This window comes from Triticum aestivum, chromosome 1A, assembly GCF_018294505.1.
Source record: "Triticum aestivum cultivar Chinese Spring chromosome 1A, IWGSC CS RefSeq v2.1, whole genome shotgun sequence".
NCBI classification, from domain to species: domain Eukaryota; kingdom Viridiplantae; phylum Streptophyta; class Magnoliopsida; order Poales; family Poaceae; genus Triticum; species Triticum aestivum.
In genome coordinates this window covers 580,512,574-580,539,941 of record NC_057794.1, presented here as the reverse complement: position 1 = coordinate 580,539,941, position 27,368 = coordinate 580,512,574, and the positions used below count along the sequence as shown (strand labels likewise).

Below are 27,368 nucleotides of genomic sequence, written 5' to 3'. Positions count from 1 at the left end.
ATATGTGGAGGCTTTGCTCCACGCAACCCTAAATCAAGATCTACATCTGCGTGCCCGACGATGTCGGCCGCCTCTAAATCCTCCGCATCCACTCCAAGGACATGCGCTTCTCGGACGACGTCGACCTCGAGCGCATTGGCAAGGACACGCACGGGCACGGCTTCGTCGGCGCCTACCTCGCCGCGCTCTGCTGCGAGGGAGCATTCCAGTGCATCCGCAAGATGGACGTCGTCGACCTCGAGGCGGGTACCACCATCGACGTGGAGGTGCTCAACTCCATGTCCGTCATCATGGACGACCGCGTGCACGCCAAGGAGAGGTGACCAAGCCATCGGCGCCGCGGGAGACAAGGCTGGCCCAAGGTCTCGTGGGAGGACGTCAAGCTGGAGCTCCAGCAGTACCCGGTGGAGCACCCGGAGATGTTGGAGTTTTCCGGCATGGAGCCGTGTGCTCTTCCACGGCCCGCCGGGCTACGAGGTTGGGGCTGCAGATCTTCAAGTCGTGCATGCGCCGGTCCCCTCCCGCCGCGTCAACGTCCAGGACCTAGCCCGGTCCACGGCCTCAAAAGTTAATGGTGCTGCTTTGTTAGATAGATATTTTCTGGTTTATTGTTACACAATATATGTAATAAACGACAGAAAGAAAAAAAGAACAAACAGACAGACAGACAATAAACCGTTCTTTTCTATCTGATCTGAAAATAAACAAGTTGAGCTACAGCCGAGGTCCCTAGGAAACACTACAGGTTGAACATGTTGGAACACATCTCACGGGCCTCTTTCCAAAATTTCACAGTAGCTACCAACTCTATATCTCTATTCAGGACAGCTGACAAGGGGGGGTGCTGAATCAGTAGCCATTCGGCCACATTTGGTTAGCCTGGGCGGCGGCGGCAGCACTCAAGTTTCCGTCGCTGGGGTTTCGGTGTTCAGGTCCTAGGCCTGGCTGCGACTGCCCGAGCGCTGCGCCGTACTGCGACGGCATCTGCCCCTGCCTAAGGCCGCCCTGATGGCCCTGCTGCCCCTGGTAGCCTTGCTGCCCTTGATAGCCATACAAGGGGTTGGCAGCAAGAGGCGGCATTCCTCGCGAACCAGCTCCATGCATCCACATTGCAGGGTTCTCGCCCTGCAGAGACAAACATGCAAGTTAGCAATCCGTACAAATTTCCTAATATATAAATCTAGTTCCCCACTCTTGTGTGAATCTCTTACCTGCTGTAGAGACATGTAGGGGTTTCCATCCTTGTATTGGGAGGGCATTGCTCCATCAAACCCAGGAGCTGTGGTTGCCGACGGATTGCTTTGGTTCAGGGCAAAGTTTTGAGGCATGCCATTTGCAGTCCCGAAACCTCCAACGTAGTTGGAGAGCATCGAGGCTGGCTGTGGAAGGCTCCCAAGAGGAACACTGCTCTTGTATTGTGGCATTGGGTATTTTACGCCCGAGTTGGGAGCTGCAGCTGCGCCTTGGTGGAATAGACCGCTGTTCATGTATGGTTGCTGATAGGCAGCAGGCGGGAGATACGCATAGCTTTGCGGTAAAGATGGGTATCCGATCATGCTTGCATATCCAAGGGGAAGACCTCCTTGAGCATAAGGATGAAGCGCAGCAAGATGGTGAGGCAAAGGAGGACCTGGAGCAATGCCGGTGCTTCCCTGAGAGTGGGTCAACTGTGGGTTGGATAAACCACCTTGATTAACATTCTACAAGAACAAACCATATTAGAATAGTGATGCAGTAATAACTAAGAAAACACAACATCTAACGTAGCAAGAGAACAGCAGATTGTAGCTTTTTTAGTAACACAAATAACAGCATAATAAAATCCTAATGAGTAATACATCTATGATTTAGCTCTCTAGATTAAAAATGCCCACGCAGAATTAGGCACAAATGGAACTGTTGCTAGCCACAGGACACAGAACTGAACAAAATAAAGCATGAGGCAGATGTAACTACAACAGGATTTGACCAAACATGACCAAAAATTGACTGCTAAGTGCTAACACTCTGGGCATAGTTAACAATTAACATACAGCATAGCTGCACTAAGAGCAGTAAGCAAGAGTTATCCTGGTTGCAGGCTGCAACTTCAAGACACATTTTAGAGCGCAGCAAGCAAAACTGTATACAACTAACACAGGTTCCCCAGCAAACAAATCTATTTTACCCTTTTACCAGAAAGAATGAATTCGTACATATAGAATTTGTAATGCATGGCTACTCTCAAAAGAGTTGTCGTCTAGTCCATGATTCAGTGAAGTGTTCATACCTCTTGTGGCTGTGAAGGAACAGTTGCATTGTTCACGGACGATTGTGGTGTACCATGAACCATTGTAGCCAATGGAGGGTTAGTAAGCAGCAGCGAGAATGCTGGATCCAACTCACGGAAAGGCGGTATTGCTGGTGGCAATAGGCCATTTGGCATATTTCCTTGCTGCAAGTAATAAAACAAGTTTGTCAATGAAGGAAGAATGAAGCCAGAGCAGGACTAAAAAACTGCATTTTGGAAACACTGGTTAGCAAATACAATTAATACAGTTTGCACCAGGGCATTTTTATCCACTATTAGGTCAGGTAGTTGGTTTCTTCATTTCGTATCAACATGGTGGTAGATGTGATATACCAAAATAATCACAACTCTAATATTACATGTACATACATGGAAAGTAACAACATATCAATAGAAGTTCTTATAAATAAACCAAGATAAGAAATGAGCACATACCATGAAGTTAGAGAGGGGAGAAATGTTTTGCATTTGACGATTGTCCTGCAGATAAGTCTGCACGGTAGGCTCTGGTTGTACTGCACTTGACGTGGCATAATCAGATGATAAATTGTATTCGGTGTTGTTTGTAACATCCAGTGAATCAGCTCTTCCCACTTCAGACTGTTGTGCTGATGTAATATCAGGATTCTCTGCATTACTATCTGGTGCAGAAGCAATGTACTCGTTGGCTGCAGGAGTTACTGTCTCCTTGTTTTCAAATTCGTGGATTCTGAAAATGAAGGACTCAAAAATGTCACATGATGAAGGACAGTGGAGATACTGAAAATGAAGGACTTCACATGATGAAGAGGGCGTAAAGAATTTGATGAAGAAATTCATACCTGGCATCACATTGGTCCCCTGACTGGTTATCAGGAACTGCTGCGACCTCCACGTCACTATTGGCAGGCATCATGGAGCATGGCGCATCAAGTGTCCCAGACACAAAACTACCGAATGTCAAGTGCGCAAAATCTGCATTGGAAACCTGAAGATGGCCTGGGATTATTACAGCTGGGTTATCATCAGATGGTTTTGGTCTGTTTTCCTCATGTATAGTCAAGTGTTCCAACTCATACGCTGTAGTAGACATATCACCATTTGAATCTGCATCTAGAAGGATGAAATCATTAAAATTGAGAAAGACGATCTATCTATAATTAACAAAAGAGAGTGACTAGAAAGACAGGGAATTCTGGTCAGTTAGACAAGCAGGGAGCACGCAACATGAAATGCGAAAAGAGGTATGCATAAGCTCTACAGTCAGGGAGACCCAAGGTAAAAAGAAATCAGAAAAGAGGCACGGAAATCAGGGTTTGATGTACACACATCACACTGAACCTTGTGTTTGATAGGTAAGACATGCATGTTTGCCAGTGGGTGAGCTGATAATAGGCAATAAACATGCATCAAAAAATAAAAACAGCTCGGGGTCATACAGAAATATAAACTCCAGTATGTTCTAGCATAACAGATCTTCACATAGGCACAAATGAAAGTACAGATAAGAAGAGGTAAATGACATCGTTCATAACTTACTTTGGTTGTGTTCAAATGAATGTTCATCAGAGAGATAGACATCTGTTTTCTCTATCAAGTCATTATTCAAGATCGTGCCTTTATCAGACGGGGATAATGGTCCTGGAGATGTTAGGCCAGTGGCATTGCTTCCACTTGTCTCCTTAGTTTGCTCGTTGGCATCTCCAGCGTCGTCATTCTTGACCTCCAGGGTAAATGATCTTGGTGCGCTCACATTTGCGGAAGCAGCACCGATGCCTTCTGGCACATCAGACCCCTGTCCTGGAGGTAATATGCCAACAGAGTCCTCCTTAGGTACAGAGGGGGACTGAATAGTGCCATTTGGTAATTTCTCAGCTGTGACACGGTCCCCTTCTGACGGCAAAACTGTGTTAAGATTTGCATTGGCAGCGACTGAACCACCAACTGGCTTGGCAGCATTATTTGCAACCGGTCTGGCCCCAGATTTAGCTTGAGGCCTGCCCATCTTCACTATTTCAGCCAAAGAAGGGCGCCCTGGCACCCCACCCCAACCATGCTGCACTTGCGGAGGCTGGAAACTGGTAGACTTCGCATCAGCTAAATTACTGGTAACAAAAGCACAAAAGGTTAGGAAGTCTGTCAAGGAAGTCCTCGAGCTATGTACTTGCATTACCAGGTAGTCACTAAGCATACAATGTATAAACAAGCGAGTGAAGCTGTGCATCATATAAAAACTAAAAAAGCTACTGTTCCAGTTTGTAATTGTTCTGAACTTCTGATAGAAACACACGTAATTTTTCTGAAAACACAGAACATGAAGAATCAAACATGTACAATGCAGAGATAAAATGAAAATTAGAAGACAGGGCAGCTCTGAGCACATGGTCCATCTCTCCCTAATCGTCAAATTAGAATCAAGCATGCACGATGCAGAGATAAAATGAAAATTAGAAAGCAGGACAGGTCTGAGCATATGGTCAGTCTTTCCCTAATCGCCAAACTAAAATGCATCATGATCCTGCCAAGTCTGAAGTTGTATCATCTGATTTCACTTTTTTTCAAGACGGTGATGTCTGCAAAAACCCTAACTCGTTCTCTACTCCCTCCCTCCCTCAGCCTTCTACCAAGTGTTGCAACAAGGAGTTGGCTATGTTCCTTATCTAGGAAGAAAGCTAACAAGGGTGAAATCATCTAACGGTGCTTGACAGTTAATAAACTACAGAAACATGTGATGTATTTTTTGTTGTACTTGATTTTCTTAAGAGAAGAATGGATTAGACACTACATAAATCAATCAATCAATAATTACAACAGAGAATAACAGAACTGCTGTAAGAAGTGCAACAAAACTGGAGCAAAAAAAAATAACTAATATAATCAGTATTTCACGAGAATAGCTATGCAAAATCATGATCTATTTACATACCCAGCTTCTGAAATTGTTTCCATAGGATTGCTATCCTTGACAGCATCAGAGGTTGATGTGTTTGGTGGCGGAAGTAACTCTGTTTCCTTCTTGATAGGACCTTTAGCGCTAGCAGTTGAGTCTGCTCATATGTTGTTATGTTGATAACACAAACAAAATGAGTGACTGTACAAAATCAAACTTTGTTATGATATCACAATACATGATTTAGCACGTTACCTCCCGGACCAGAGTAAACACGTCCACCTCGATCCGAGCCAACCTTAGAACCTCGGTATGCAGGTTTATAGAAGGGGCGAGACCTTGTTTCCTGAGGAGCTTTTACCTGCAGGTGATAAGAGTTTGTCAGGAGAACGAGCAAGTGGCATACTTAAACAACAGAAATGCCAAAAATGCACTGACCTCCTTTTTGTTGCTACGCTTTCTCCTCACTTCATGGAAGGGATCTGAACAAACATGACAATAGAATTAGATAACTTGCCAGCATACAGTTAGTTGCTTGTGTAGAAAATATCATATGTGTAGGTAAGCATTAGATAAAGCATGAGCATAGGACAGGTATGATCCACAGAAACAAACGAACAGGAGGATCTTCCATTCGGCTCTTACTGCAAAGAAAGGCCATTGTCATCGTCTCTAGTGAGTTAATAGACTTGTTTCCCAAGAATAAAAAGATTACCAAATGTACTAGTTTCAAACACACAAAATAACTGCCACTCTTTTGAACAAAAGGAATGATGCACCAATAATGAATGCATCTATAACGCTCACAACATAATAAATGCAAAATTAATCTCCAGGTGAAAGCTTACACACTATCTACACCTCAATGCAATGTGCAGCCTCTTACACAACAGCCCCATAAGTCAACCATGGATTGAAGATATTAAATGTGGATAATCTACATGGACCAACTATATCCTATTTATGAAACTTACTACTTAAGAGTGCAGGAGCACATAGATCAAGCCACTAAACTGGACCTGCTTACATCACGAGGCACCACAGCTGCTGCTTCCTCACACAGCAAAATCAAAGCTGCTTTGCTCATTATTGAACACTGCAAATCCGCATTGGATCAAACTAACAGCAGATACATGCATACAAATCACATGCCTTACACTACATCGTCGTGTCAGAAATCCGCTCCAGATTGCCAGGCGATAGGATGCTAGCGCGATAGCTAGGGCCCACGCTGGGAGTCACAGCCGCAAGGGAGCGTCGCGAAATCACTAACGAGCTGCGCGGACTAGCACGCACGCCAATCGGCTACAAACCCTAGCGCTGACCGACAAGGCACTAGTAATACACGAGGCGAATTCCAGGCATGGGGGGCGGGGGGGAGGCGAGGGTACCTTGGGAGATGAGGCGCTCGACGGCGACGTCGGGGTCCATGGCGCAGTCGAGGAGCGTGGCGTAGATCTCGGCCTCGGTGCGGTCGGCGAGGATCCCCTTGAGCCCCTGCACGAGCTTCCGCGAGGCCTGCGGGATCTCCGCCCCGTCCCCCGCCGCCGCGGCCCCGCGGGCCTGCTGCTGCTGCCCCCTCCCGCCGCCCCCTCCTCCCCGGCCGCCGCCCCTCATGGCGCTGCAGGCCCCTCCCTCCGGATCCGATGGCTACTCCAGCCGCCGCCGCCGCCGCCGCCGCCGCGTGGGGAGAGCAGCAGCAGGCAAAACCCTCGCCGCCGCCGCGCGTGAGTCCCGTGTGTCGTATCGCCGCACGCACACGCACACGCCACGCACCCTCGGACGAACGGACGAAGGAAGCTAGCCTAGCGCAGGCAGGAGGAGTATATATTGCTGGATGGAAAAATAATGCCCCCAGCTGGATTGGGAAGGGGGGAAAGAGTCCTGTGTGCCGCTGTGTACCGTGCGTGGGCGTGCCTTGTGTCGGAGCGGAGCAGGAGTAGGGTTTGAAAACCCAACCAGCCCCTCCCGCACGCCGCAACCCCGGCCCGGGGCACCGACAGCTGGGGCCTTCTCCTTCCTTCCTTGCCAAACCAAACCAAACGGTTTGTGTTTCTTTCCAAATTCATCCTGCTTGTTTTTTTGGCGTGCGGAGTCCGTGGAACATACACCGTCCATCAACAACGTGTTTATTTATTTATTTATGGTTTGTATAAGGTTTCTCCATTTTACTTATTACTACATGATGTGTCGTTATACTCGGCGGGGCGGGTGGAGTCCGTGGAATGTGCACCGTCCATTAGGTGACAATGCGTGTACATACGTGACATGTCTATTAGCCATGGATGTTTTTATTCGTTTTTTTTTTTTTGCATCATAAATCTATTCGACTTCGTTGGTTCAAAAGCGGCGAAAATACAAACAAGTCTGGTTTTCTTTCTTCTCATCGTGGAAGAAATGAAAGGTAATCTACCCTCTCTAGGTGCAACAAGTCTTTGGGGTTGTCTTTCAGCGGCTTCCCCATGCTAACGACCTCTTGATCATCGGTGGTGAGGATGGTCGTCGAACCTCGCGTGCGCCGACCTGTGTAGGCCTCCGTTTAGGCTCTTACTAGTTTAGGTTTTGGTCGCTCGATGTCATGGCTTCGGTGACGGCAACGACGGTGCTGAATAAAGAAGCGTCGGTTCTTTCCCTGACGGGGCATTATGCTCCATGGTCGGTGATGGATTTGGGAACTACTATGTTCAAGTATAGATGGTGCGGCGGTGACGACATCCTTGTGGCGGACTTGTATCCTCGGGGTTTGCCGTTGGGACGACGTTTGGTCAGGCGTCGGTGCGGAGCAGACGAGGTTGTTCAAGAGCAGGTGCTGACGGTGATCTACATCGACGGCAACTGGAAGATGGTGGAGGATAACGGGTCAAGTTCCTTCTTCGATGTAGTCTCGTGGGGGTCTCACATCTTGAGCATGATGGCGTGTTCATGGTGCTGCCCCGACAGATTCTTTCAATGACAATGGCTTTGTCTTTGGGGAATTACTTTGGAGATCCAAAAAGCTGCAGATCAATGATGGAGCCGAGTCTAAATTGGGTAAATAGGTGTTCTGTCCCCTTTTCCTTTGGTGGCCACTGTAGTACCTCATTGGATTCTTCGGTCTTGATTATAATTTTCTTTCTTGGCTGGAGTCTTTTGGGGTATTGCTAGGTTTTGTTGTCTTTCTAGTTTCGTCAGGTTGGTGTCTGCGTGATTTGAATTTTACTCATTGTTTTATGAATGAGATATATATTATCTCAAAAACACGATAAAAGTACATTGGGTGAAATAAACCGCAACGTAAACAACGACAAGCATTCCAGATAAATTTAAAGGTTACATCAAGATTCTTCGGAATTGCCATCTATATTTCACCAATTACATCGCAACATCCTGCAGACTCAGGTAAATATGAGTGAAGTATTGTGTCTTTTTATTTTCGTGTGAAACTTTCTTGATCTTCAAGACGCCATCATTAGGAACTCGCAAACCTAGCATGGTAAAAGGGGAAGAAAAAAGTGTTCCTTGGCCCCAAACCGTGGTAATTGGTGCCTGTGGTTCATGGGAGACAAGGGTAACCGACTGATACAGACTAAGAATGGAGATCATCTCCTCTGATAGCTAAGATTGATTCTCGACAACGTCACTCTTTTATGTAGCAAACAACAGCATTAGTGAAAAAAGTCTAGCATGTTTGGTGCACGAGGAGCTTGTCATGTATATATTGCAGAAAGGAATAATAATTGTTGTATTGGGAAAAAAACGTGTGTGTGTGTGTGTGCATGTGCCTGAAGCATGAGTAAGGTTTGAAAAACCAATCCCTTGCACGGTGTCTACTAATTTTGGTTTTGGTAACTCAATGCCATGGCTTTGGCGACGACAACGACGATGCTGAATAAAGAAGCGTCGGTTCTTTCCAAGACGGGGCATTATGCTCCATGGTCGGTGATGGATTTGGGAACTAGTCTGATCAAGTATGGATAGTGTGGCGGCGACAACATCCTTGTGGCAGACTTGTGTCCTCGGGGTTTGCCGTTGGGACGACGTTTGATCAGGCGTCGGTGCGGAGCAGGAGAGGTTGTTCAAGGGCAGGTGCTGACGGTGATCTACGTCGACGGTAACTGGAAGATGGTGGAGGATAGCGGGTCAGGTTCCTTCTCCGGTGTAGTCTCGTGGGGGTCTCACATCTTGAGTATGATGGTGTGTTCAGGGTGCTGCCCCGACAGATTCTTTCAATCACAATGTCTTCGTCTTTGGGGAATTACTTTGGAGATTCAAAAAGCTGCAGATCAGCTATGGAGCCGTGTCTAACTTGGGTAAATAGGTGTTTTGTCCACTTTTCCTTTGGTGGCCACCATAGTAGCTCATTGGATTCTTTGGTCTTTATTGTAATTTTCTTTCTTGGCTGGAGTCTTTTGGGGTATTGCTAGTTTTGTCAGGTTGATGTCTATGTGACTTGAATTTTACTCATTGTTTTATGAATGAGATATATATATTATCTCAAAAACACGATAAAAGTACATTGGGTGAAATAAACCGCAACGTAAACAATGACAAGCACTCCAGATAAACTTAAAGGTTACATCGAGATTCTTCGGAATTGTCATCTATATTTCACCAATTACATCGAAACATCCTGCAGACTCAGCTAAATATGAGTGAAGTATTGTGTCTTTTTATTTTCGTGTGAAACTGTCTTGATCTTCAAGACGCCATCATTAGGAACTCGCAAACCTAGCATGGTAAAAGGGGAAGAAAAAAGTGTTCCTTGGCCTCGAACTGTGGTAATTAGTGCCTGGGGTTCATGGGAGACAAGGGTAACCCACTGATACAGACTAAGAATGGAGATCATCTCCTCCGATAGCTAAGATTGATTCTCGACAACATCACTCTTCTATGTAGCAAACAACAGCGTTGGTGAAAAAAGTCTAGCATGTTTGGTGCAGGAGGAGCTTGTCATGTATATATTGCAGAAAGGAATAATAATTGTTGTATTGGGAAAAAAACGTGTGTGTGTGCATGTGCCTGAAGCATGAGTAAGGTTTGAAAAACCAATCCCTTGCACGGTGTCCGCTAATTTTGGTTTTGGTAACTCAATGCCATGGCTTTGGTGATGACAACGACGGTGCTGAATAAAGAAGCGTCGGTTCTTTCCCTGACGGGGCATTATGCTCCATGGTCGGTGATGGATTTGGGAACTAGTCTGATCAAGTATGCATAGTGTGGCGGCGACGACATCCTTGTGGCAGACTTGTGTCCTCGGGGTTTGCCATTGGGACGCCGTTTGATCAGGCGTCGGTGCAGAGCAAGAGAGGTTGTTCAAGGGCAGGTGCCGACGGTGATCTACGTCGACGGCAACTGGAAGATGGTGGAGGATAGCGGGTCAGGTTCCTTCTCCGATGTAGTCGCGGGAGGGTTTCACATCTTGAGTAGGATGGCGTGTCCGGGGTGCCGCCCCGGACAGATTCTTTCAATGACAATTGCTTCGTCTTTGAGCTGGAGATCCAAAAAACTGTAGACAAGCGATGGAGCCGCGTCTAACTTGGGTAAAAGTACATTGGGTAAAAAACACGATAAAAGTACATTGGGTGAAATAAACTACAACGTAAAAATGACAAGCATTCCAGATAAACTTAAAGGTTACATCGAGATTCTTCGGAATTGTCATCTATATTTCACCAATTACATCGCAACATCCTGCATGACTTGGGTAAATATCACTACTGGAATCAGCTAATTTGCCATCTGCCAGCTCTTTGCCATCCGCTAGCTGACGGCAAAGAAGCTCTTTGCCATCAGCTACCAAAAAGCAGACGGCAAAGATCAGGCTGACGGCAAAGAAGCTCTTTGCCGTCCGCCAGATCTTTGCCGTCCGCCAGCAGACGGCAAAGAATCTTTGCCGTCAGCTGGCAGACGGCAAAAAGAGAGGTGGCCCCCACCCCCCGCCCGTTTGGGAAAAACTTAACGGCCCACCTCTTTGCCGTCTGCCAGCAGACGACAAAGAGGCAAAAGGGCGGACGGCAAAGAGGGGCGGACGGCAAAGAGGGCAGTATCTAACGGCCCGTACCCCCCCCCCCCCGCCCCTCTCTGTTCTCTCCTCGCCCCGCCACCACTTCCCACCGCACCGCCGCCCCGCGCCCCACCGCCCTGGGCCCGCCCCCCGCCGCCCCAGGCCGCCCCGGCGCCCCGGCCAGCTCCTCCACCGCCCCGCCCCCCTCCTCCATCGGCCCTGCCCCAGGTGAGCCCCCCTCCTTTTTTCTGATTTTTTTCTGTTTTTTTTCTTTTTTAGTTTTAGTTTAGATTTAGTTTTAGTTTTAGTTTTAGGTTTAGTTTTAGTTTAATTTTAGGTTTAGATTTAGTTTTTTCCTTTTTTTCTGTTTTATTAGTTTTAGGTTTATGTTTAGTTTAGATTTAGTTTTAGTTTTAGTTTTAGGTTTAGTTTAGTTTGAGGAAAGAAGAAGAAGAAGAGAAAAAGAGGAGAGGAGGAGAAGAAGAAGAGGAAAAAGGAAAGGAAGAAGAAGAAGAGGAGGAGGAGAAGAAAAAAGAAGAAGAGGAAGAAGAAGAAGAAAAAGAGGAGAGGAGGAGAAGAAGAAGAGGAAAAAGGAAAGAAGAAGAAGAAGAAGAAGAAGAAGAAGAAGAAGAAGAAGAAGAAGAAGAAGAAGAAGAAGAAGGAAGAAAAGGAAGAAAAGGAAGAAAAGGAAGAATAGGAAGAAGAAGAAAAGGAAAAAAGAGGAAAAACCCCGACCCGACACGGCACCCCGACCCGACACGGCACCCCGACCCCGACACGACACCCCGACCCCTAGACCCCGACCCCGACACCCCGACCCCGACCCCGACACCCCGACCCCGAGCCCTGACCCGACACCCCGACCCCGACACCGACACGGCACCCCGACCCCGACCCGGCACCCCGACCTGACACCCCGACCCCGAGACCCCGACCCCGACACCGACACGACACCCCGACACCGACACCCTGACACCACACCCACCCTTACCCCGACACCGACACCGACACGGCACCCCGACCCCGACCCGGCACCCCGACCAGACACCCCGACCCTGAGACCCCGACCCCGAGCCTGACCCGACACCCCGACCCCGACCCGGCACCCAACCCGACACCCCGACCCCGGGCCTGACCCGACACCCCGACCCCGACACTGACACGGCACCCCGACCCGAGACCCCGACCCCGACCCCGACACCCCGACCCCGAGCCGGACCCGACACCCCCGACCCCGACACCGACACGGCACCCCGACCCCGACCCGGCACCCCGACCCGACACCCCCGACCCCGAGACCCCGACACGGCATCCCGACACCGACAGGACACCCCGACCACCGACACTCCCGAAAAGGTGTTCTTTGGCCTTCCAGAGGCCGACGGGGTCATATATTTGTGAATTATTAGTTAGGTCATATATTTTTCGATTTTGTTATGAAAAACATCATATATAATTGTATTGATCGTGTAGTTTTAAATGTGCAGTTGTTTCATCGCTGCGAGGTTTGGTGTTCGACGACCTCGCCGTGCGTTTGACGAGCTCTGCCCCTTTGTTCGTGGGTGAGCACAAATGACAAGTCCTCCTTCCCCATTAATTATTTGATCTATTCCGATGAAACTTGATAGCTAGCTATATATGTGTCTTGAATCATCAGTATGCGTAACCAATATGTGTCTCCCGTTCGAAAGCGTCATAGTTATAAATATGCATGCATTTGCATATTTATAACCTTGATTCTTTCGAATTGTCCAACGCTATCCATGGACAGCCCGAGTATGTGTAGATTGGGTTCGTTTTCCCATATGCTTTGCTCCGGATCCGACGCATATATTTCGTCAGTGCCTCCCCTGTTGTTCTCCGGGTACACATCCTCTCTGTTTATTGCAGAGACGTGTATCAGGAGAACAGCCGGGAGGTGCTGCCGAAATTTTGCGTCGGATCCGGAGCATAGCATGGGAAAATAAACCCAATCTACACATACACGGGTGGGATTAGGACCTATCATTACCTATTAGAGTGTAGGTTGCATGGACGTAATAAAATTGACAAAGTAGATCAACTGATGAATATATACATGGTGAATTACATATATAATTGTTGTGTGTCCAGTAGCTCTGAAAGTCAAGATGAGTGACCGTGCTTGGATGTATACCAGTCACACTGGTCAGAACAAATGGAGCGCTGAATGGTTCACAAAAACTAAGGGGTTTGTGCAAGCCGCATTTGCAAATGGCCAAAAGAAAACCTGGTGCCCCTGTTTCCGGTGCGGCAATTGGGAAAAGAAGACAGAGGCTGAAATGGGCAAACACCTGCAGAAGAGTGGTTTTACGCCCGATTATACGGTGTGGACATTTCATGGTGAGTCTGCCCAACGTGACCAAGCTGAGGTGGATCGTCGTCGCACCGACGAGCATGGTACCGGGATGGAAAACATGGTGCAAGGCTATGATGATGCTCGGGATTCGAACGAGGAGATGGAGGAATCTGCAAAGGCCTTCAATGAAATGTTGGAGTCTTCGAAACGTCCGCTCCACGAGCACACTGAGCTTTGTCAGTTGGATGCCATCTCACAAGTAATGGCTCTGAAGGCTCAGTTCAACTTGGGCAGAGAATGCTATGACGCAATTATGACAGTATTTGGACGCTTTCTACCCAAAGGCCATGTAATGCCTGCAAACCTGTACCAGTCGGACAAAATCCACCGTGCACTGAAGATGCCCTATGAGAAGATACATGCCTGTGAGAAAGGATGTGCCTTATTTAGGCTTGACTATGCGGACTTGAACTATTGTCCCATTTGCAAGTCTTCCAGGTATATTGTGGTAGACAACGGTATGGGTGAGAAGACACAGACCAAAATCCCCGTTAGTGTTCTTCGGTATATGCCAATCGTACCAAGACTTCAACGTCTTTTCATGGTCGAAGAGACGGCCAGACAGATGACATGGCACAAAACAGGCAAAAGAACCGAACTAGATGCAGATGGGAATCTGATGATGGTACACACATCGGATGGTGTTGCGTGGAAAAAGTTTGATGAATTACATGCTGACAAAGCGGCAGATCCGAGGCATCCTCGAGTCGGCATCAGCACGGATGGGTTCAGTGTGTTTGGTATGACGGCAGCCCAATACAGTTGTTGACCCATATTTGTCTTTCCACTCAATCTCCCCCCCGGACAGATTATGCAAAGGAAGAACATTTTCCTGACATTGATAATTCCATGACCCAACTATCCGGGCAAAAATATGAATGTGTACATGAAGCCGCTTAAGGACGAATTGCAAGAAGCCTGGGATAATGGGTTCAAGACATACGACGCCTTTAGCAAACGGAACTTCATAATGCGTGTCTGGTACATGTACTCGACGCATGACTTGCCGGCGTATGCGCTATTCATTGGCTGGTGTGTGCATGGAAGGTTCCCGTGCCCCACATGCAAGGGATCTCTTGAGTTTCGTTGGCTTCAGGCCGGTCGCAAGTTTTCTTGCTTCGACATGCATAGACAGTTCCTGGATCCTCGCCATAAGTTCAGGAAAGACAAGAAGAACTTCATCAGGGGTAGAGTTGTCAAAAACTCTGCACCACCTGCATTGACAGGCCAACAGACCCTGGGTCAGTTAAACGCTCTCGAGCCAGATCCACAACGTCTAGGGTACTTCAAGGGGTATAATACTAAGCACGCGTGGACTCACAAAACATGCTTATGGGATCTGCCTTACTTCAAAGACCTCCTTTGCCCACACAACATCGACGTGATGCACACTGAGAAGAATATCGTCGAGGCACTTTTTGGTACATTATTCGGCATAGATGGGAAGTCAAAGGATAATACTAAGGCTAGAGTCGATCTGGAGGCGCTATGTGATAGGCCGTTACAAAACATGAAAGAACCGAAAGGAAAGCAGAACTGGACGAAGCCAAAGGCATGGTTCAATCTTGGAAGGCCAGCTATGAGGGAAATTCTCTTGTGGGTGCAACAGCAGTTGATGTTCCCCGATGGGTATGCAGCAAATCTAAAGAGGGGAGCGAATCTTGATAAACTGAAGATATTTGGTCTCAAGAGTCATGATTGGCACATATGGATTGAGCGGGTAATGCCGGTGATGTTGCGTGGCTTCATCCCTGAGGATGAATGGCTAGTACTGGCAGAACTCAGCTATTTCTTCCGTGTTCTTTGTGCGAAAGAACTATCGCCTGGCGTGCTAGAAGAAATGGAAGAGTTGGCGCCGGAGTTGATCTGCAAGTTAGAGAAGATCTTTCCACCGGGCTTCTTTAATCCAATGCAGCATTTGATTTTGCATCTCCCGACCGAGGCAAGATTGGGGGGGCCCGTGCAAAATCGTTGGTGCTACCCAACTGAGAGGATGCAGAAGACGCTTCGAGAAAAATGTAAAACTAAACGTAGAATTGAAGCATCGATGGCTGAGGCATTCATCACAGAGGAGGCGGCAAACTTCGTAACAGCGCACTACGAAGCCAAAAATCGTCATTTGCATAATCCGAAGCCTCAGTACAATGCTGACGAGCCTAAAAAGGGTGGATCCAACCTCAGCCTATTCAAAGGGAATCTCGCACCAGCTAGTGTTTCACATCCAGTATCTTTGGATAACGAAGAATGGCGGACCATTTCGTTGTATATCTTCAACAACTTGATAGAAGTGCGGCCGTACATCGAGTAAGTTCTCGGTACATTGTTTCGCAACTTCTATTTCCTTTGAACTACTCTTATTCCTGGATATGTCATATAGTCGATACGTCACCATATTCTCGTATGGAGCGGAGATCCAAAAGGATTCCGTCGAAGAGTATGAGCTTCTCGCAAAGCAAGGAGGTGGCTATCCCGGTTTCATCTCTTGGTTCAAACAGATGGTAATTTCTATTAGACAATTTCATATCATTCGCTAATTTGTGCATAATGCAACAATCCTTTCATATTAAACTTGTAGGCTAATTCAGAGTCTATGGACGCCGAATTGAGACAAGTCGCTAATGGTTTTGACTATAAGGTCCGTTCATTTGACAAGTACGACATCAACGGGTATCGCTTTCGTACCTATGGCAAAGAGCTATCTATGGCCGACCAAAAGTCAACAAATTGTTGTGTATCTGCTATCGGCGAAGGAGGTACCGAGTATTATGGGAGAGTTGAAGCAATTTATGAACTTCTGTTCTATGGTGAAAATCCACCGAATGTTGTAGTCTTCAAATGTTATTGGTTTCAGCCGAAGGAGACTAGAAGGACTCATGAACATGTAGGGCTAGTTGAAATCAACCAAAGCACTCATTTAGATGTTCCTGATGTCTATATTATGGCTCAACAGGCGACCCAAGTATTCTATCTACCGTGGGCCTGCCAAACTAATCCAAATCTGAAAGGTTGGGATGTCGTTTATGAAGTGCCGCCACGTGCTAGACTTTCTCCCCCAAAGGAAGAGGATTATGAACCTCACATTAACCCAGACCCATATGAAGGAGAATTCTTCCAAGAGACACGTCTTTCCAAAAAGCGTTTCAAGAACCGCTATACTTCACCCCAAAACATTGAAGTAGACAGCGACAATGAATCCGACATCACCCCAGAGGAGGAACAAGAAGAGCCGGAACAAGAAGAGGTTACTGCTGCGGATGACCTGTCAATGCTTGACCGATTACGTCAAGGTGGCCTTGCACATGTTGATGCCAATGAACCCTATGAGCCCGTCATTGATTATAGTGATGATGATGATTATGCATTTATTGATGATACTGATCGAGATTATTAGTAGTGTCAGGTATTACATTTTTTTATGTTGTACTTGATGATGATACACTTAAGTGATACACATATTATTATTCATGTCGGTCTTTTTTTATGTTGTACTAATTTCGTTTACTGTTTGTCATGGCAGGTGTTGAAAGATGGTGGGCGCTGGTCGGGAGCGTGGTCTGAGGTCTTCCATTCCAGACGCACCTCTCCGCCGAGCGTTGCTGGACAGTATGGCCACACCGCCGGGCCCTTCTTCGTCGACCGCGGTGCCCAGCAGGGGACGAGGTAGGAAGAGAGGAGGTGGGGCACGTGGTCGTGGGAGAGGAGGTAGGGTGACTGCTACGGCGCCCTTCCTCGCCGCCACCCCCAGCCGTTTCACCCGAGCACGTGACTGCTAGGGTGGACTCGTCCGAGGAGGAGGCTACACGGACTCCGGTCCACGAGCCTCCGGTCCACGGGTCTTGGGCCCATGAGCCTCGGGTCGACTGGCCTTCGCCACGAGAGTTCGGCCCACGTGACCCCGGAGGAGCACACGTCCGGATGGGGTACCTGGCCGAATCAGCCCCGAGGAGCCGAGTGGCCATGCTGATGATGGCGGGGAGCCGACTGATCTTGAGGAGGAGGGGGGCACCGTCTACCAGCGTGGTGCTACACGGCTCTCGTCCGTGCCGGTGACCCGCGAGCAGAGGTGGTTGATTTTTCCCCTGATGGGGAGAGGTACGTAAGTGCATTTAATATTTTTGTACCTTGTGCATTCACGTTTTTCAAATAACTAATGTGTTGGCCTTGTCATGCTGCAGGGGTTGGGACCACCATCATAGTGTCCGCCGGCCCAACTCCGTCCTTGAGTTCTTTGCCGGCAAAACTTCCCGGGGTTTGTCACGTTGCCTGGTGAGGGTCGGCTTCCAGAGCTTGGATTGAGCTGGGAGCACTACGTGGCTGCCCCGGCCTCGCCGGATGAGATTATCGACGGTGTCGTGTGCAACAGAGGGCAGACATGGTGATCAGAAAGTTCTGGGTAATTTCTCCTTTACACATTTAAAATATTCAACTAGCTAGTTATTAATTGTACTAATCAATATTGTCTCATTTGATTGCAGACATTCTACAGGTGTGAGGAGGGATACAAGGAGGACGCGACACATGTTATCGAGAACGTCTGCAAGCGCCTACTCCAGAACTTACGGCACGAGGCTCGGGTGCAGGCTGTTCGAGACTACTATGCCTTGCGTGGTATCAAGAAGACCAAGCCGGCGTGTCGCGATAAGTTCCTGAGTAAGGAGCAGTACATGAAGGTAATTCTTAAGGCCTTCTCTACTTAAGTTCCTTCATTTAGTAATTCTTAGCCGTAGCGCTCAAGTTTCTATTTGCTAACTTAGGCGCCTCCGAGATGGTGTGCGGATCGGATGGATTGTTGGGAGGTGTTGGTCGATGAGTGGTGCTCACAACGATGGCTAGCCCTCCACAACGAGGCCAAGGACAAACGTGCCCAAATGGAAGGTGTGCCACACCATCAAGGCAGCTCCAACTTATATCAGTTCGGGCGCAACTGGGTATGTGGTTTGCTTCATGATTCATGCAATTCATTCATCATGCTAGCTTGAGCCCTTTAATTACTAATTTTCATTGTTTCTCTCTTTCAGGCACGCTACAATAAGGCGGATAAGGTGCCAGAGGTGTACGACCTGTATGCCATGGCCCACACTGCCTCTTTCAAGAAAGTCAAGGCTTTCTCTCAGTCTGACCTCGATGATGCAAACAACTTCACCAACATCTCCTCCCACAACAAGCTCGTGAGATATAGAGATGAGGGGAAGGCGAGGAAAGGGGAGGACTTTAACCCAAGCCAGGGTCCCATTGATCCAGAGTTGTTGATGATATCTGGTGGCGGGAGGTCCCATGGCTCCATAGCCATTGGAGATGGACTTATCCGTTGTCCTAGCACTCTCCCGGAGATTAAGGCGCGCCAGTCGAGCTCCACTCCTGAGATAAGGCCTCGTGAATGGCCAGTGCAACTCGCCATCAAGGTTAGTGATACGTACTCAGTTATCTTTCTCCATTACATTGTGTGCGCTTCCATCAATGATTACAAATGGTCATGTGAGTGGTGTTGCAGGCTGCTATACAGAGTGAGAGAGATAGAACAGAGAAACTTCTGGCGGAGGCGGCGGAGAGGCAGCGGGAGTTGGAGGAGAGGACGACAAAGATGATGGAGGAGGAGAGGGCACGGAATGACATGCAGGCAAGGGCCATGTACGAGCTCCTTGTGGTAAGTTTCTTCTGCAGATTAGCCAAAACATTCATGTAGTGTTTGTCTCATTGCTAACTAGTATGACTGAGTCGTCAAAACCAAATGTGCAGTCTGTGTGCGAGAAGACAGGTCAGACCGCTCCGCCGATGCCAGTGATTGCTCCTAGGACCAAGGTGAGTTTTACTTGAATGGACATTACTTGCTAGTCTTAACATTTGAGTGTCATCATGCTAACAAGACATTGGAAATGATCTTTGGTGCAGCGTAACTCCAGACAAGCATCGCACGATCCTTCTCCAGCTACCGACACGAGCCACCCCGCTCCTACACCTCCTACATCTTGGTAAGTTTATCTAGTGTTTTGCTTAACACATGCATAAAGACCTAGACTTAGCTTTATTTCCTCCAATGCTTACCATAATGACCTAGACTTAGCTTCTTCACCTCCAAAATGACTTAATAAGCTTACTGACCTCCAAAACCATCCATTTTACCTAAGTTAGCTCTAAAACGATCTGTACTTAGCTTACTTATGTCAAAAATTGCATAATTAGCTTAGTTAGCTTATAGACGATCCATTTTACCTAAGTTAGCTCTAAAATGACCCATTTTACCTAGGTTAGCTTATAAATGATCCAGTTCATCCAAGTTAGCTCAAAAATGACCCATTTTACCTAGATTAGCTCCTAAATGATCCATTTTACCTACGTTAGCTTTAAAATGACCCATTTCACCTAGGTTAACTCCAAAATGACCAATCTTACCTAGGTTATCTCATAAACGATCCATTTCAACTAATTTAGCTCATAAACGATCCATTTCACCTAGGTTACCTAAAAAACGATCCATTTCACCTAAATTAGCTCTTAAATGATCCATTTCACCTAAGTTAGCTCAAAAAGATCCATTTCAACTAAATTAGCTCATAAATGATCCATTTCACCTAAGTTAGCTCAAAAACGATCCATTTCAACTAAGTTAGCTCATAAATGATCCATTTCATCTAAGTTAGCTAAAAAAGATCCATTTCACCTTAGTTACCTGAAAAACGATCCATTTGACCTTAGTTAGCTCATAAACGACCCATTTCAACTAAGTTAGCTCATAAATGATCAATTTCACCTTAGCTAGCTCATAAACGACCCATTTCAACTTAGTTAGCTCATATATGATCCATTTCACGTAAGTTAGCTCATAAATGACATACTCTTCTTGTTCTAGTCTTCTTCTTGTTCTACTCTTCTTGTTCTAGTCTTCTTCTTGTTCTACTCTTCTTCTTGTTCTACTCTTCTTGTTCTAACTTTCTTATTTTTCATTTTGCAGAGTTCATTCACTTGACGAAAGCTTGCATAGATGGAGTGCTCCTTATCCCTTTCTCTGTTTCTTTTGTATCGTTGAACTATGCATGTATTGTTGGATGAAACTATTGTAATATATATGGTTGGATGCCTCTATGTTGAACTTATTATGTATGATGGAACTATGCATGTAATATATATGGTTGGATGATGAAGTTATGTGTTGGATATCTTATATGTTTGCTCTGTAATGGCCTTTTGAAATATATCTATATATGTCATCTATATTTGTGATGAAAATTGTTGGATTTAATAAAAAACAGATAAAAGAGCCAATATGCAGGCTCTTTGCCGTCTGCCACCGACGGCAACGGGCTCTTTGCCGTCTGCCGCGGACGGCAAAGAAGGCACGTGGCATCCAGCTGTGCTTCCTGGGAGCTGACCCGTTTGGTCAGTTTGCCTACAGTGGCAGACGGCAAAGACTTTGCCATCAGTGGCAGACGGCAAAGAACCTGCCATGTAGTGACGTGTAGATGACATCATACGGCGGACGACAAAGACACTAGAAAGTTTGCCGTGAGCGGCGGACGGCAAAGGCCTGCCGTTAGCCACTTAACGGACTGACAGCGCAATTATTGCCGTCCGCCTTCTTTGCCGTCTGCCGCGCTCTCTTTGCCGCCTGCGGAGGACGGCAAAGACTTTGCCATCAGTAGCAGACGGCAAAGTAGCTGTTTACCGAAGCCTACTTTGCCAGAGCCTTTTGCCGTCCGCGGCTGACGACAAAGGCCTTTGCCGTCTGCCGTTCATGCCTTTGCCGTCCGCCGTGGCAGACGGCAAAGTAGCTGATTCCTGTAGTGTATGAGTGAAGTATTGTGTCTTTTATTTTCGTGTAAAACTGTCTTGATCTTCAAGACACCGTCATTAGGAACTTGCAAACCTAGCATGGTAAAAGGGGAAGAAAAAGTGTTCATTGGCCTCGATCTGTGGTAATTGGTGCCTGGGGTTCATGGGAGACAAGGGTAACCGACTGATACATACTAAGAATGGAGATCATCTCCTCCGATAGCTAAGATCGATTCTCGACAATGTCACTCTTTTATGTAGCAAACAACGGCGTTGGTGAAAAAAGTCTAGCATGTCTAGTGCACGAGGAGTGATACGTCTCCAACGTATCTACTTTTCCAAACACTTTTGCCCTTGTTTTGGACTCTAACTTGCATGATTTGAATGGAACTAACCTGGACTGACGCTGTTTTCAGCAGAATTGCCATGGTGTTATTTTTATGCAGAAATAAAAGTTCTCGGAATGACCTAAAACTTTATGGAGAATATTTTTGGAATATATAAAAAATACTAGCGAAAGAATCAACACCAGGGGGCCCACACCCTGTCCACGAGGGTGGGGGGCGCGCCCCCTGTCTTGTGGGCCCCCTGAGGCTCCACCGACCTCAACTCCAACTCTATATATTCATGTTCGGGGAGAAAAAAATCAGAGAGAAGGATGCATTGCGTTTTACGATACGGAGTCGCCGCCAAGCCCTAATCTCTCTCGGGAGGGCTGATCTGGAGTCCGTCCGGGGCTCCGGAGAGGGGAATCCGTCGCCATCGTCATCGTCAACCTTCCTCCATCACCAATTTCATGATGCTCACCGCCGTGCGTGAGTAATTCCATCGTAGGCTTGCTGGACGGTGATGGGTTGGATGAGATTTATCATGTAATCGAGTTAGTTTTGTTAGGGTTTGATCCCTAGTATCCATTATGTTCTGAGATTGATGTTGCTATGACTTTAATATGCTTAATGCTTGTCACTAGGGCCCGAGTGCCGTGATTTCAGATCTGAACCTATTATGTTTTCATGAATATATGTGAGTTCTTGATCCTATCTTGCAAGTCAATAGTCACCTACTATGTGTTATGATCCGGTAACCCCGAAGTGACAATAATCGGAACCACTCCTGATGATGATCATAGTTTGAGGAGTTCATGTATTCACTAAGTGTTAATGCTTTGGTCTGGTACTCTATTAAAAGGAGGCCTTAATATCCCTTAGTTTCCAATAGGACCCCGCTGCCACGGGAGGGTAGGACAAAAAATGCCATGCAAGTTCTTTTCCATAAGCATGTATGGCTATATTCGGAATACATGCCTACATTACATTGATGAACTGGACCTAGTTCTGTGTCACCCTCTGTTATAACTTTTGCATGAGGAATCGCATCCGACATAATTATCCATCACTGATCCATTGCCTACGAGCTTTTCACATATTGATCTTTGCTTAGTTACTTTTCCGTTGCCACTGTTACGATTGCTACAAAACTACTACTGTCACTTTTGCCACCATTACCGCTATTACCATATTACTTTGCTACTAAGTACTTTGTTGCAGATATTAAGTCTTTTAGGTGCGGTTGAATTGACAACTCAACTGTTAATACTTGAGAATATTATTTGACTCCCCTTGTGTCAAATCAATAAATTTGGGTTGAATACTCTACCCTCGAAAACTGTTGCGATCCCCTATACTTGTGGGTTATCAAGACTATTTTCTGGCGCCGTTGCCAGGGAGTATAGCTCTATTCTTTGAGTCATTGGGGATTTGTATCTGTTGATCACCATGAGGAACTTGAAGATGAAAGAACCAAGATTTTTCCCTCAACTACGAGGGGAGGTAAGGAACTGCCATCTGGCTCTGCACTTGATTCACCGTCTGTTTTGAGTAAACTTGCAACACCTACACCTGCTATTGATTCTGATATGTCACATGTTATTGATGATGCCACTTCTGCTATGCATGATGCTTATGATGAAACTACTTCTATGCTTGATAATATTGTGCCACTAGGTGAATTTCTTGATGAACAACTTGCTGGGGTTAGAGAATGAAATTATTGAAACTGATAATACTGATGAAAGTGATGATGAGGATTCTCCCCCTAGATATGAATTGCCTGATGTTCCTGAGGGTTATGTTATAGATGAAGAAACTGCTAGAAATCTTCTTGCTTGCAAAGATAGATATGATCTTAAGAAACTGTTAGCTAAGCTGAAAGAAAAGTCTTTGAATGCTAGAATGAAATATGACCCTGCTTTTGCTACTTCACCTATCTGTATTTCTGATAAGGATTATGATTTCTCTGTCGATCCTGAGTTAATTACTTTGGTTGAATCTAATCCTTCTTATGGCTATGAATTTGAAACTGTTGTGGCACATCTTACTAAATTGAATGATATAGCCACCCTATTCACTAATGAGGAAAAGATTCGTTACTACTATATCCTTAAGTTATTTCTGTTCTCATTAAAGGGTGATGCTAAGACATGGTTTAATTCTCTTGACCCCGGTTGTGTGTGTAGTCCCCAGGATATGATTTATTACTTCTCTGCTAAATATTTCCCCGCTCATAAGAAACAAGCTGCCTTAAGGGAAATATATAATTTTGTTCAAATTGAAGAAGAGAGTCTCCCACAAGCTTGGGGGAGGCTTCTCCGATTACTTAATGCTTTGCCTGATCATCCTCTCAAGAAAAATGAAATACTTGATATCTTTTATAATGGACTAACCGATGCTTCCATAGACCACCTAGATAGTTGTGTTGGTTGTGTTTTCAGGGAAAGAACTGTTGATCAAGCTAAATTACTATTGAATAATATGTTGAATAATGATAATAATTGGACACTTCCTGAACGAACTCTGAAGAAAAGGGGTATTCTATTTCTCAGTCCTGAAGATATGCAAGAGGCAAATAAATCTATGAAAGAAAAAGGTAATAAGGCTGAAGATGTTAAGAATTTATCACCTATTGAAGAAACACATGGTCTTGATAACCCGACACAGGTAATAGAGGTAAATTCTCTCTATAGATTTGATAAATGTGAAATCCCGTCTACTAAGTTTGCCAGCCAATGCTTGGATGAGTTTGATAATTTTATTGTTAAACAAGAAAACTTCAATGCTTATGTTGGTAGACAATTGAAACGTAATGCTTATATGATTGAACACTTGAGTGATTATATGTCTAGAGTTAAAGGTGAAATTAAACTTATTAGTAAACATGCTTCTATGGTTACCACTCAAGTAGAACAAGTGCTTAAAGCTCAAGATGATTTGCTCAATGAATTAAATAATAAGAAAAATGATAATGATGTTAAAGTTGTGACTAGAGGAGGTAGAATGACTCAGGAATTTTTGTATCCCGAGGGCCATCCTAAGAGAATTGAGCAAGATTCTCATAGAACTAATGTAGATGCACCTAGTCCATCTAAGAAGAAGAAAAAGAAAAAAAATGATAGGACTTTGCATGCTTCTAGTGAACCTGTTGTTGACACACCTGAGAATCCCAATGATATTTCTATTTCTGATGCTGAAACTGAACGAAATATGCCCTAGAGGCAATAATAAAGTTATTATTTATTTCCTTATATCATGATAAATGTTTATTATTCATGCTAGAATTGTATTAACCGAAAACTTAGTACATGTGTGAATACATAGACAAACAGAGTGTCACTAGTATGCCTCTACTTGACTAGCTCGTTGAATCAAAGATGGTTAAGTTTCCTAGCCATAGACATGAGTTGTCATTTGATTAACGGGATCACATCATTAGAGAATGATGTGATTGACTTGACCCATTCCGTTTGCTTAGCACGATGATTGTTTAGTTTGTTGCTACTGCTTTCTTCATGACTTATACATGTTCCTATGACTATGAGATTATGCAACTCCTGATTACCGGAAGAACACTTTGTGTGAACCAAACGTCACAATGTAACTGGGTGATTATAAAGGTGCTCTACAGGTGTCTTTGATGGTGCTCGTTGAGTTGGCATAGATCGAGAATATGATTTGTCACTCCGATTGTCGGAGAGGTATCTCTAGGCCCTCTCGGTAATGCACATCACTACAAGCCTTGCAAGCAATGTGACTAATGAGTTAGTTACAGGATGATGCATTGCGGAACGAGTAAAGAGACTTTTCGGTAACGAGATTGAACTAGGTATTGAGATACCGACGATCGAATCTCGGGCAAGTAACATACCGATGACAAAGGGGACAACGTATGTTGTTATGCGGTTTGACCGATAAAGATCTTTGTAGAATATGTAGGAACCAATATGAGCATCCATGTTCTGCTATTGGTTATTGACCGGAGACGTGTCTCGGTCATGTCTACATAGTTCTTGAACCCGTAGGGTCCGCACGCTTAAAGTTCGGTGACGATCGATATTATGAGTTTTTGTGTTTTGATGTACCGAAGGTAGTTCGGAGTCCCGGATATGATCATGGACATGACGATGAGTCTCGAAATGGTCGAGACGTAAAGATCGATATATTGGACGACTATGTTCGGACACCGGGAGTGTTTCGGGAGGTTTCGAACATATACTGGAGTACCGGGGGGTTACCGGACCCCCCCCCCCCGGGGAGTATATTGGGCCTAATGGGCCCTAGTGGGAGAAGAGGAGGGGCGGCCAGGGCAGCCACACGCCCCCTCCCCCTCTAGTCTGAATTGGACAAGGAGGGGGTGGCACCCCCCTTTCCTTCTCTCCTTCTCTCCCTTCCTTCTCCTCTCCTACTCCTACTTGGAAGGGGGAGTCCTACTCCCGGTGGGAGTAGGACTCCTCTTGGGGCGCGCCATAGGAGGCCAGACCCCTCCCCCTCCTCCACTTCTTTATATACGGGGAGGGGGGCACCCCTTGGAGACACAACAACTGATCATTGATCTCTTAGCCGTGTGCGGTGGCCCCCTCCACCATAATCCACCTCGGTCATATCGTAGCAGTGCTTAGGCGAAGCCCTGCGTCGGTAGCTTCACCAATACCGTCACCACACCGTCGTGCTGACGAAGCTCTTCCTGGAAGCTCTACTGGATCATGAGTTCGCGGGACGTCATCGAGCTAAACGTGTGCTGAACGCGGAGGTGTCGTACGTTCGGTACTGAGGATCGGTCGATCATGAAGACGTATGACTACATCAACCGCGTTGTCATAACGCTTCCGCTTACGGTCTATGAGGGTACATAGACACTCTCCCCTCTCGTTGCTATGCATCACCATGATCTTGCTTGTGCGTAGGAAAATTTTGAAATTACTACGTTCCCCAACAGTGGCATCTGAGCCAGGTTTATGCGTAGATGCTATATGGATGAGTGGAACACAAGTGAGTTGTGGGCGATACAAGTCATACTGCTTACTAGCATGTCATACTTTGGTTCGGCGGTATTGTTGGATGAAGCGACCCGGACCGACATTACGCTTACGTATACGCTTACGCGAGACTGGTTCTACCGACGTGCTTTGCACACAGGTGGCTGGCGGGTGTCAGTTTCTCCAACTTTAGTTGAACCGAGTGTGACTATGCCCGGTCCTTGTTGAAGGTTAAAACAACACTAACTTGATGAACTATCATTGTGGTTTTGATGCGTAGGTAAGAACGGTTCTTGCTCAGCCCGTAGCAGCCACGTAAAATTTGCAACAACAAAGTAGAGGACGTCTAACTTGTTTTTGCAGGGCATGTTGTGATGTGATATGGTCAAGGCATGATGTTATATTTTACTATTGTATGAGATGATCATGTTTTGTAACGGAGTTATCGGCAACTGGCAGGATCCATATGGTTGTCGCCTTATTGTATGAAATGCAGTCGCCATGTAATTGCTTTACTTCATCACTAAGCGGTAGCGATAGTCGTAGAAGCAATAATTGGCGAGACGACAACGATGCTACGATGAAGATCAAGGTGTCGCGCCGGTGACGATGGTGATCATGACGGTGCTTTGGAGATGGATATCAAAGGCACAAGATGATGATGGCCATATCATACCACTTATATTGATTGCATGTGATGTTTATCCTTTATGCATCTTATTCTGCTTTGATTGACGATAGCATTATAAGATGATCTCTCACTAAAAATTTCAA

The 27,368-nt window shown here is 46.1% G+C and overlaps 1 protein-coding gene across 2 annotated transcripts; it reads right to left on the bottom strand.

Annotated features, from left to right (window-relative positions):
• Positions 1-666: 666 nt before the first annotated feature.
• LOC123069702 (uncharacterized) lies at positions 667-6,982 on the bottom strand. 2 transcript variants are annotated; one of them, XM_044492642.1, is made up of 10 exons: positions 6,551-6,982; positions 5,598-5,641; positions 5,415-5,520; positions 5,196-5,316; positions 3,809-4,374; positions 3,112-3,376; positions 2,726-2,999; positions 2,270-2,434; positions 1,212-1,700; positions 667-1,125 (listed from the first exon to the last, which is right to left on the bottom strand). In XM_044492642.1, exons 1-10 carry the CDS (start codon positions 6,774-6,776, stop codon positions 850-852), a joined length of 2,532 nt encoding a protein of 843 aa, XP_044348577.1. In that variant the 5' UTR covers positions 6,777-6,982; the 3' UTR covers positions 667-849. The 2 variants fall into 2 exon arrangements, with proteins under 2 accessions (XP_044348577.1, XP_044348572.1); XM_044492637.1 differs by having other exon boundaries at positions 3,112-3,382; positions 6,551-6,980.
• Between the last annotated feature and the right edge of the window lie 20,386 nt (positions 6,983-27,368).